The following is a 12504-nucleotide window of genomic DNA, read 5'->3' as shown; positions in this document are numbered from 1 at the left end:
GTAGGAGAATAGATCACATATAAACTATGAAATTTATTATATGCTGAATCTTTAAAAGGCTCAGACAAGGCTAATGATAAGTTGACCACTTGGGCCAAGGTCTTGCTTGTTTTGGCTTGTTAATGGGCTATGAATAGATTGAATCTGCAGACCAAAATATGAGCTTTTTAAAGATTTTGATTGATTTTCTAGATGAATGTAGCATTGCAGAGTGCAGATCTCTTTAATCTCATACCAAAAAAGAGTTGGGCTTTATCTCTTCTTTTATATCTCTATTTTCCTCTCCAAACATGCTCCCCATATTACATTAATGTTCCTTTCAGTTAAAACTTGGAAGGAACATTATAAAGTTGGAATGAAGTGAAAATGAAGAAATAAAAGGTTAACATCTGAAGTTGTTTAATGCACAAAATAGTTTAGATTTTGACTAGCAATCGCCTGATTTCAGTTTTTTCAACCTAACAGAAGTTGCCGCATAAACTTTTCAAAGAATAACAAACCTACATTGGTTGCGCAGATTAAAATCAGGAATGCCTAATCCAATGTGCTCAAAGTTTTCCATTCAAGGTGGAATCTGAGTAACTAACCACCTGTAGTGGACAAAATCTTGATTTTGTGCCAAAATATACTTTCCCCACTTCTGAATTTTGGTGTCACAGTCTAGTTGCTATACCTCTCAAGAAACCAAGAACTCATCCCTATGAGTTCAACCCGATCACGGGCAATTTATTTATACTAGAGGTATTTTCTTTATAATCTATTTAGTTGTAGCGAGAAATGGATTTGGGATATAATTTATGAGAAAGTCGTAACAACTTGGTTAACAGAGCTGTTTGACATCTACTAGTTGGTTCATTGATGAAAGGAGATGTGTGCTAACACTCGCTGGTACAATTGAAGCATTTTTTTAAAAAGATTAACTTCAATCCAAGTTGGAGCTTACATATATTGCATACCATCTGGATTGTATAACATGTTAAGGCATTTGCTTTAGGTGAAGGATCGAACCACTGAAGAGGTAGTAACCAAACCTGACAAAAGGCCAACTAGCAATGCACTGTTGTATGTGCTTGGTTCGGCTTGCATTGAATTGTTGCGTGAATCAACGTATGTTTCATTCAAAAATGGTCCTCCGACTAGTGCTCCAACTGCAACATTAGGATTAGCTTCTTTTGAGTCGAGCCACTTCCAGCCGCCAGAGCAAGTTGGCTTTTGATCAGCCGGAATAGAAGCTCCTCTATGGTGCACATATTGTGGGAACTTATCTCCATACCCCACAAGATAACTCATTTTCATTGGATTGTTGCCCAAAACATAATTAGCCTACCAAAGTTCATAATGTAGTTGAATTAGGTATGTGCGAAAATTATCTGATCTACTGTCTTGCAAGTTGTATATATCAATTGTTGATATTAATTTTTAACATACCTGTGACATGGCAAACTGCCGAAGATCAAGAGGTGAAAAAGAATCGCCATCGCAAGTTATTTTTGCAGTTCGAGATGAAAGCATATAGTCACTAAAAATGACTGTTAAAAGTGCAGAAGCCATAGGTTGCTGCAAGGAGTTCCATTCAGAAATCCATATCAGACCACCTGTATTCATTAGATGATTAGTATTAAGCTGGAGGATGTACTAACAATATTGTGTACTTTTATGCCGATCAGTCTATATGTAGTAGATATATGTTTTTCTGCTAAATACTTCACTATGCATACATAGTAGATAATGTGTTGTGCAAAGACAAGGCTACATATTTCCATTTTTAAGCATTCAAAATGTAATTTGGAGTTATTTCATTTTAATTTCCTATTGTTGCGTTTTAAAATACACGTTCACGTGCCATGAAAAAATCTTATATAGTGGTAGCCTCTTACGTTTCAAGTTGCAACAAGAACTAAATCTGAATGCAGACTATAGTATGATTTAAATATGTAGTCAAATATTAGGTAAGTAAGAAACTACAAAATTGAAGAATGTTGAGGTGTTTCATAAGCAAAAAATCAAACAGACAAGAACAACAGAGTGGATATTACTCTCTGTTCTGCTGTCTGAAGCTTTTGGAGATTTTGGTAGGATGTTGCACATAATTGCCTCCGCAGTTTTTCTGTAATTTTTGACGTTATCTGTGTCAGTGTCATCTTCCGAACCAAAGAAGCCCACTCTGGAGAGCAAAACCTGCATGAATTACAAGTTCAGCCAGTTAAAAAATATTCAACATCTATAGTGAACAAGTGCCCCACAATAGAATTGAAGTATTGCGAACAGTTATTATAGTCACAAGAATAGAATTATACGTGAACCCCAGGTAATTTGTCATCCCAACTGAACCATGTTGGATTTCCCCACTTAGCAAATGATTTTCCATTTTTTCCTGTCACGTAAACCATGTACGTTGCATTCCTTGTGGCGTGATAAAGCCAACCAGCTGCCCACAGGAGCTCATCACCATAACTAGTTGAATTATAGTACGTCTGCACATCAGGAATGCTCTCGCTGTAAGCACCTCTATTTTTATCTGCAAAGGTGAATAATTGCTGGGCATGCTTTAGAAGTGAGCTTGAATATGTGGAATCACCCGACTTAAACACCAGCGATGCAGATGCCAGTGCTGCTGCAGTTTCAGCTGCAACATCTGATCCTGGAGCAGAAGTGTTCACCTGTAAAATAGGTCTTTTCTCTGTCATGTCTTCCGGCCTATTCCAACATTTATGGTCCGCTGTTGGGTCGCCCACCTGACCAAATTTGTGGAAGTGAGCGAAAGAAAGATAGAAGGTAAAGCTTTGCAATGACAGCCAAGCCTACTGAAAATCTGCTCTATGGGCTGAGAATGGTGGAGTATCCATCATTTATCTCTAGGATACTTCTGTGTTTAGTTTAGTATTCTTAACATATATGCACAAATTGTCTTGTTATATTAAAAAAAGCACCTTATTGAACTAAAAGAACTTTTTCTTCTGAATTTTATATATCGCTAGAATCTGTCAACCATCGAACTGGAACCTTGAATCAATTTCTTACGTCCTATCCTTGATAAGATATACATCCAAAGTTTCCATTTGAGTTTTTAAATGTTTTCCGAATTTATTGGTTCCAGATGGCTACATGATAGTCCTGACTATCTGCAAATTATCACCAGTATGCTCAATGTGCATTATTTAATGAGAGCAAAAGAAAAGATAGAACATCAATAGCATAAAGGGAAAAGACAATTATGTATCAAGTGACGGGGAGACAAGTCATTGAAGTTTTAAGAGTAACCTGAACATAGAGCATATCATCTGAAGCATGAGCATTTACTAGGTAATCAGTGATCCACCTGAGGGAATTTTGAGCAGACTCCAACTGACCCACTGCTTGCATTTGATCCCCATACTCGAGGATGCTCCATGAGAGAATAGAAGCGGTGAAAGCCATCGGAAATCCAAACTTCATATGATCCCCGGCATCATACAATCCTTTACTAAGATCCACCTTGGCATCCTTTCCATCATTAAGAGCTGAATCTCCCCTCCACTTTATCTTATTGTCTACTAACTTACCCGCTGCAAATTGAACATAAATATTTATCCACAGTCAGCTTCTAAACTAAAGACTCAACAATGTGTCACCTTGTCCATGTAACCTAACCTAATAATTCAGCATATAATTTCTACAATTAACAAACAAAAAAGTTCCACAAAGCAACAAATATGATGTGTAGTTATACAATTAACACGGAGCTGTTTGTTTGGTTTTCTTTCGAACCTACAAGCAGAAAATCAAAAAAAATTAAAGGTTCAAGACTGAGCTTAATTTTCTTGGTCAGGTTTGAATATGCTATAAATAAAGATGCATGTTAATGAAAAGCACGGTATGATGATACCAAACCCTACATTCCCGATAATGTAAAGTCTAATGTACACAAACATTACGTATTCATGAAACCAAGAATTAGTACTTAATAAAGAGTAGAAACACGAAAATTGACGTTACATTTTTGGACATCAAAAAATTGGAGAGCAATTTTTAGAGCATCAGAATATTTTTGATTTATGGCGCCAGGAGAACCTGGAACAGGAGCAGCCGAGTCTTTATCAGAAGATCGATATTTCTCATGAATTACCATCCAAATAGCAAATGCAATAACAGCCAACACAATCAAAACAAGTAGCCACCCACAACATCCTCCACATTTCCCGGACTTTCCCATTGATTTTGAGTAAATGATCAACAAATGTTTCTCAAATCCTCAAATTTTCGAAAACCCGAAACAAGCTAAGCTTGAATTGCGATGCAAGGCAAAAATCAACAAATTCCATTATCTTTTTAACAAAAACATGAAGATTAAGGCAGTTAATGGATGTAAATTTTTGTATGTGGGGTTTTCTCAACGAGGATTGTGTTACAAAAATGGAGGAAATGTGGAGGAAAGAGAATCTTGGATTAGAACTACTTGCCTTGTTATTAGCTATATTAAAATTGATTAGCACACATCATAATACTATTTACATCCGTTCATTCATGCAAATGGACAAATGTATACTTGTTATTCGTACTCGTGCGTAGGCCTGACGTTTTTAATTTTTTTTGTTGATTAATTATATACGCATCCCCGATATTTTTAATTTTTCTCAAATGATTAGTATTAAAAGTCATATGAATTTTTAATGATAAACAAAACAGGTAGCATATTCATACATTAATAGGTGTAGCTGTCAACACTTAACTATCATTGGTTGACAGTCGTTGACAGAATAGCTTATCAACTGATATGGTTAGCAACATTTTCATGTAAATCTCAATAATAGTCATTGTTGTAATTATTTATTTTATAGTAATGGATAAATAGAATAGTATGGTTAATTATAAATATGAAATTACATGTACTTCTGTCTAAAAAAAGTGAGTCATCAACGGATTAGGAGAATATACTATCAACTGCTAAAGATATCAACTCATCAACTGCTAGATGAATACACTATCAATGGCTAGAGTAGCAAATAGCAATTTATAGTTGTTAGGTAATGAATCACACACAGAGGGGGGTGAATGTGTTTTTCTGATTTTAGGCTTTTCTTGAAAGATAACGGTTGAACAAAGTAAATTAAATCTTGTATAGAAAAGTGTTCATGCAGAAATTAAACTTGCACAAAATAAAGAACACAGATATTCAAAACTCACTTAATTTTTGTATTAAAAATTAAGATGATTTGCTACAAAATTTCTAAGCTCTTCGAAGTTAAAGAGCTCAGCTTCTTCTCGAGAGTGTTACAAGAATTTTTGATCTAAATTGTTACTTCTAACTAGAGAACCAGTGTTAACTTTATAGCTCAGTAAACTGCTGGTTTACACAGTGGATAATAAACATGCTATTAGCTTTTCTACACTGTCACTTGTCATTTCTATTTTAGAAAAGCAAATCTTCCATTTCTGGCTTAGCATATCTTTAACATCCCGTGTTTACTTTAATCCTCCTCTGTCAGTTAATCTTTTCCATTGATCTTGCACACACTTTAAGCTGCTTTTTGTAGACTTGTCAATCCAGCTGTTGGATTGTTCGTTGATTGTTTATCTTGGATATTAAACTGATCTGCAATTCTGTACTTTGAGACTATACTTCGAGATCTCCAGTTTGATTCATTTGAACACTTGATATCTCGATAAGTACAAAGACTTATCGAGATCTCTAGTACTCCATGATGAGTTTGACTTGTAGAGGTCTTCAGCTCATCGAGATCTCTAATCTTCATAACTTCACTTGACTTATAGATATTTCTGAGTTCTCGAATGGATATAGACTTGTCGATAACTCTGAGTTCTCTAGTGAAAGAATGACTTGTCAAAATCTTTTTGAGTCATCAAGTAGCTTTCCTGACTTATCTACTCCCGGTGGATATTGCTTATCCGTTGAGTAGATATTGTTCATCCGTCGAGTAGATGTATAGCTTATCCGTCGAGTAGATATTGCTCATCCGTCGAGTAGATGTTATTCATCCATCGAGTGGATATATAGCTCATCCGTCAAGTAGATATTGCTTATCCGTCGGTACTCTCTGGAGTTTGAATGACTTCTCGATAAGTCATTCTGGAGTTCTCGAATGACTTCTCTGTAACATTAAATCTGTGACTTGTAGAGATCTTGACTTAAAACATTTTTCTCCAAACAGATTTATTCAACTCCAAGCTTCTTTAAAATTCTTCTGAGGCATGATCTTCTTGATCTTCTTCCAGATAGAATCCTTAGGCTTGATACTGTTTTAGGAAAAAGACTCTAGTATGCTCCTTTGTATTTTTACAGACTTTAAGTGTTACAAGGTACATAATACAAATTTAGATAACAATACAACTTACTTAGGGTTGGCCCCAAGCTTAACTGATTGCTAATGACATTGTCAGCTTCAGTAATCTTTGACATCATCTATTATATATTACAATCTCCCCCAAATTGTTCATTATAAAATTATGCACACGTTCTGATTGATGATGTCAAAACTTTATCTAAATGCAGAACCCAATAACCCAATTTTCCCATATGATCTTCTTTTATGAGTTGCATTTAGATTTATTCTTCCTTCTCCCCCTATCAAGAAAAGAATATTATTATCTGGCAACATTCATTAGCTGTTTTGGCATTTAGATATATTATCCCCCTTTTTGACATTATCTTCAGGAAGAAAGATCCAGCTAGATGCACATTGTTCAAACTTTTGTCAATGTTCATGTAGAACACTATCAACAGCTTCAAGTTTTAGTGAAGTCTGTAGTGATGAGTTTACCAAGTAGATTAGAATAGGAAAATCCTAAGCTCTCTGTTCTTTTGAATAAGTAGTCTCACTACTTCTCACTGCACTAGTCTCATGACTTTTAAGAGTCAGAGTTACCTTACAAGGATTGCTAAATCCAGACACTCATTCTACCTCTCCTTTTTCCAGGAAGGATCCTGTCTCTCTTATTTTCTGTTTTTCTCTCATTCTCACATGAAAGGCTTAATTGTTATTTGTCCTACAGAAATAAGAGGTGGCTGAGAAGAGTTAATTTGTGATCATATGATTAGGGGAAGACCATATAGGGCTAATTATACTCATTTCATTAGAAAAATGAGTGCATACGCATCTATGACTATGGTCACAGTTTTACTCACAGATTGCTCCGTGATTATGACAATGTGTTGTCCTCCACTTGTAGTGGAAACCTTCAATTGAATTGTAGGAGATTTGACTGGGTTACTTCCATGTGCACCAGCCTCAAACCCTTGTGTGTCTTGCAACACGATGACACTTGAATGTGCTAAGCTTGCCTTTCTTATGACATTGTCATAGGAAATTGTTCTTCTAGCTTTGACTGCCAAGGCAGCTTCTGCTAAAGTTATGAGGGGAGTTGTTCCTTCTTGAGGAACCTCCAATTGAATTGTAGAGAATTTAGATAGCTCCCCCTCAGGAGTACTACCCTCAAGCCTATCAGTCTGCTAAGACTATTTTGCACATGAAGGTGCAATAGTGATATTCATGAAAAGCTGATAAGTTTCCATGTTTGTGATACCAGTTCCTTTTTCTCAAACAACAAAACAACTGAAGAACATTTTGGGGATTTTGTCCTTTTGTAAAACAGGTTCCTTTTGAGAGTTACCTGAGTGGGATTGTGTTTGAGTTTGTGTTTGTGTTGTTGTGCCTGGGTAAACTGTCGTTTGGGTTTGAAATGTTTTAGTTGCAGTTTTAGCACTAATACCTGTGAATTGATTATTTGAATTCCCTGTTGATGTCTTGTATTAGACCTGTAATGCATTGAATAAATGTATCTTTTTGGAGTTTCATTAGACAAATATATTGTAAGATATTTTAGTTGCAAGCATTATTGCAGAGAAGGCAAAATTCAATATAGATATAAGCACATAGGAATCATTACACAAACAAAAGAATACTTAGAGAAGAATTTGGATTTTCATTAATAATAGAAACATAGTACATTAAGACATAGATTTAACAAGTAAATCCTAATCCTAACTACTCTAGGTGGAGCTCCTTCTTCTCTGCCTCCAACCTCAACCTCCTTTCCCTGCGCTCGTACGCTCTGGACATGGAGTTTGCAAGAGAAATGATTCTCTCCTGCAGCTCCAGAGCAACAAGTCGTTGCTGCTCAGCCACCCTGGCTCTTCTCTCCTGCTCGAGAGAGACTTCCATCTCAAAGAAAAGAATACCAAGTTGATCATCCCATGAGAGTTCATCAAATATCTCTCGTGAAAGATCAAAAGGGCTGCATACGATCCTATTGATGCGGATTTGAAGTCCAAAAGGATCATAATAGACCTGATCGTCAGTCAAGTTTCGAGCTGGAAGATAAACACCGTGGTTGAGTGTGTGAAAAACGGGGGCAGCCATTTGGAGCGAAAAAAACAATAGGTGAGTTTTAAGGTTAAAATAGTTTATTAGAAAGAGAGTGGTGATGAATGATAAAGAGTGAGGCATTTTTAATTTATAGAGAGGGTAAAGATAGAAACCAATAGACTCTTGAGTTGCCCGGATAATACGAATAATAAACACATACGCATATTTGGCAGTTAGAAATGACTAGTTACTATTCCCCATGCAAGTACTCAAGAATATTAGTTTACTTTAAAGAGTGACTATTCCCCATGCAAATAAGCACATACTCCCTACACAAAAAGTAACTCCTCCTATCAGCATTCAGTCAAATAAATTAACCACTATCAGCATACTCAAAACAACACAAATAATGTACTAGTCTACTAACATTGGACTAACCTATTTCCACGTAAACAAGAAATCATATAAGCATGTAAAAGTATGAATTAAATTATGAATTAGAGAAATTAATGTCAGAGAAATTAAAGACAAAGTATGTCAAAAGTAATTTTCTGAACATAATTTATGAATTAAATTTGTTCAGTTGTTCATACTTTTTGCTTCTTTTGATCTGTTATTTATTAAGTTCATATACTGAGGATATGAAGTAATAGATATTCAGTTTACTTAGACTTTTTAAAAAAAATCCAAGTTCAAATTTATCGAGAAGTCTAGGTATTTATAGTGAAAGTAGATGACTTGTCGAGAACTCAAAAATAGACATTTGGAGTTGTCTATCGAGAAGTCATTTAAAGAAGTGAAGTACATGTCGAGAAGTCATTTTAAATTACTCTTATAGAGAACTCAAACTTGACTTATCGAAATGTCAAATAAATACCCAGTTTGTCCAAAAAGTGGACTGAATTAAATCTAACTTTTACTTGAATAAATTCAAAATAAAATTAGAATGCATTTTCCAAAGTTATTTTATTAAAATAATTTATCAATTTAAATTATCTCAGTTCTGAGTTATTGATGAGTTAAAGTTTGTTCTTATAGAGAACTCTGTGAATGAATACTACTAGAGAACTCTATAAGGACTTATCGATAAGTCATTTTGAACCTATTCGAGAAGTCACTCGAGAAGTCAGTAAGTTGACTTATCGAAGACTCACTCGAGAAGTCCTAAAATGACTTGTCGAGCAGTCACTTTATATTAATCGAGAACTCAGTTCTCTAGATACTTTTGGTTATCGTAATTCTGCCTTGAGTTAATTTTACATATTAAGGATGTAAATTAACACTTAAGCAGTTTACTCAGAATTTGAAAAATTCCAAGTTAAATGAATTTGAAAGACAAATATACAGAGATTTCTGAAATATTTATAATTCATATTTCAGTTAATTTTCAACTTAATCAAATTAATTTTGATTTACTGGAGATTAATCTGCTGCACAACATTAACTGAGTTCTTGCCTTAGGATGAAGAATTGAGCATTCCAATTTCACTTACAAGTCTAGTGAAAGTTGTTTCATCCAAAGGTTTAGTGAAAATGTCAGCTAGTTATTTTTCTGTTGGTACAAAAATGAGCTCAATGGTACCATTAGTAGCATGTTCTCTAATAAAATGGTACCTCACATCAATGTGCTTTGTCCTAGAATGATTAACTGGATTAACTACCACTAGTATTGTAACACATGATAGGAATTTTGTGTAACACTAGGCCATAATCCATTAGCTGATTTCTAATCCAAAGCACTTGAGCACAACAACTTCCTGCAGCTACGTATTCAGCTTCAGCTGTAGAAGTTGATACAGATTGTTGTTTCTTGCTGTACCAGGATACAAGTCTTTGTCCAAGAAATTGACAACTTCCACTGGTACTCTTTCTGTCAACCCTGCATCTAGCAAAATCTGCATCTGTGTATCCAACAGCTTCAAAACCAGTTTCCTTAGGATACCATAATCCCAAGTTAGGAGTCCCCTTCAAGTATCTGAAAATCCTCTTTACAGCCATCACATGTGATTCTTTTGGATTGACTTGAAATCTTGCACATAGACATGTTGCAAACATGATGTTTGGTCTACTTGTTGTTAAGTAAAGCAATGATCCAGTCATCCCTCTGCAGCTTGAGATATCTGCACTCTTGACCTTTTTATCCTCATCCAACTTTGTTGCAGTAGATATATGTGTAGATGTAGGTGAACAGTCAACCATTCCAAACTTTTTCAGAAGATCCTTGACATATTTAGGTTGGCTGATGAAGATACCATCACTTCTTTGGTTGACTTGGAGTCCAAAGAAATAACTTAGTTTCCCCATCATACTCATTTCATATTCACTCTGCATAAGCTTGGAGAATCTTTGGCACAGCTTCTCATTAGTAGAACCAAAGATGATATCATCCACATAGATCTGAACTAGGATCATATCTTCACCATGTTTCTTGTAGAAGAGAGTCGTGTCTATGGTTCCTCTAGTAAAACCATGCTTCAATAGGAAATCTGATAGTATGTCATACCAAGCTCTAGGTGCCTGTTTTAGTCCATATAGAGTCTTGAGTAACTTATACACAGAGTTGGGAAATTTTGGATCCTCAAAGCCAGGAGGCTGCTGCACATAAACTTCTTCATCTAGTTCACCATTCAGAAAGGCACTTTTGACATCCATTTGATACACTTTGAAATTTGAGTGTGCAGCAAATGCTAGAAAAATTCTTATAGCGTCAAGTCTTGCAACAAGAGCAAAAGTTTTATCATAATCAATCCCTTCTTCCTGTGAGTAGCCTTTTGCAACCAACCTTACTTTATTTCTGGTAACTATACCATTTTCATCCATTTTGTTCCTGAACACCCATTTTGTTCCAATAATGCTTCTGTTCTTTGGTGCAGGAACTAACTTCCAGACTTTGCTTCTTTTAAACTGATTTAGCTCTTCTTGCATGGCAGATATCCAGTCAGGATCCAGTAGAGCTTCATCAATTTTCTTAGGCTCCACTTGAGACATAAAACATACATGTAGGCACTCATTAGCTGTTGCACTTCTAGTCCTCACACCAGTAGTATGATCACCAATAATTGCTTCTTTAGAGTGACTTCTATCCCACTTTCTTGTGTGTATTTGTTGACTTATGCCTTCATCATTTTCTTCATTATTGGTATTGGCTGGTGGATCCTTCTTCTCTTTCTCCCCCTGAGTTTGTGCCATCAAATTCAGGTGTTTGAGATGAGCTTCCATTCCCATGATTTTCTTGCTCAGCAGACTCTTCATACATCATTTGGTGTGCATTAACTTCATCTTCTCCATCAGAATCACTATCAATGTTGAGGTTGTCAAATGCAAGGGCTTCAGCTTCATTGTCATCTAGGCATTCCAAGCCTGGACACCTGTCTTCATCAAAGGTCACATATGTGCTTTCCATGATCTTCTTTTGATCAATCACATAGACTTTGTAGGTTGTTCTTTCCAGTGAATATCCCTGAAAAATTGCTTCAAAGACTTTTGAGTCAAACTTTCCAACATATTCAGAATTGTCTTTCAAAATGTAACTCTTGCTTCCAAACACATGAAGATGCTTCACAGTAGGCTTTCTCTTGGACATGATTGAGTAGGGTGACTTGCCATGTGCCTTGTTAATGAGATATATATATTTTGTGTATAACATGCAGTGTTGACAACCTCTTCCCAGAAACTTGTTGGCAACTTGACATCTTACATCATTGTTCTAGTAGCTTCAACCAATATTCTGTTCTTTCTCTCAACTACTCCATTTTGTTAAGGTGTCCTGGAAGCTGAGAACTCTTGAACAATGCCTTTGCCTTTGCAGAATCCACTTAATGTAGCATTTCTGAATTCTGTTCCATTGTCACTCCTCAGCCTTTTCACACAATTGTAATCCTCAGCTTGTTTTTCTATCTTCTTAATGTGTTCAATTATGATATGTGGAGTTTCATCTTTAGAGTTCATGAACTCTACCCAAGTGCATCTTGAGAAATCATCCACCATCACAAGTGCATATCTGTTTCTTGAAATAGATAAGACATTTACTAGGCCAAACAAGTCCATGTGAATTAGTTGCAAGGGCGCACTAATAGAATTCACAGTTTTTGACTTGTGGCTAGATCTTTTCATCTTTCCTTTCTGACAAGCTTCACAGACTTCAACTTGAGCAAACTCCAGTTTGGGCATGTCTCTCACTAACTCCTTTTTTACTAAGTTG

At 35.7% G+C, this 12504-nt stretch overlaps 1 protein-coding gene across 2 annotated transcripts; it reads right to left on the bottom strand.

Annotated features, from left to right (window-relative positions):
- Positions 1–886: 886 nt before the first annotated feature.
- LOC141721182 (endoglucanase 10-like) lies at positions 887–4430 on the bottom strand. Of its 2 annotated transcripts, none has more exons than XM_074523955.1 (6): positions 3976–4430; positions 3262–3545; positions 2298–2735; positions 2037–2178; positions 1429–1595; positions 887–1323 (listed from the first exon to the last, which is right to left on the bottom strand). In XM_074523955.1, exons 1-6 carry the CDS (start codon positions 4190–4192, stop codon positions 991–993), a joined length of 1581 nt encoding a protein of 526 aa, XP_074380056.1. In that variant the 5' UTR covers positions 4193–4430; the 3' UTR covers positions 887–990. The 2 variants fall into 2 exon arrangements, with proteins under 2 accessions (XP_074380056.1, XP_074380057.1); XM_074523956.1 differs by having other exon boundaries at positions 4051–4430.
- Positions 4431–12504: the final 8074 nt, after the last annotated feature.

This window comes from Apium graveolens, chromosome 4, assembly GCF_009905375.1.
Source record: "Apium graveolens cultivar Ventura chromosome 4, ASM990537v1, whole genome shotgun sequence".
NCBI classification, from domain to species: domain Eukaryota; kingdom Viridiplantae; phylum Streptophyta; class Magnoliopsida; order Apiales; family Apiaceae; genus Apium; species Apium graveolens.
This window is presented reverse-complemented; position numbering and strand designations above follow the sequence as displayed.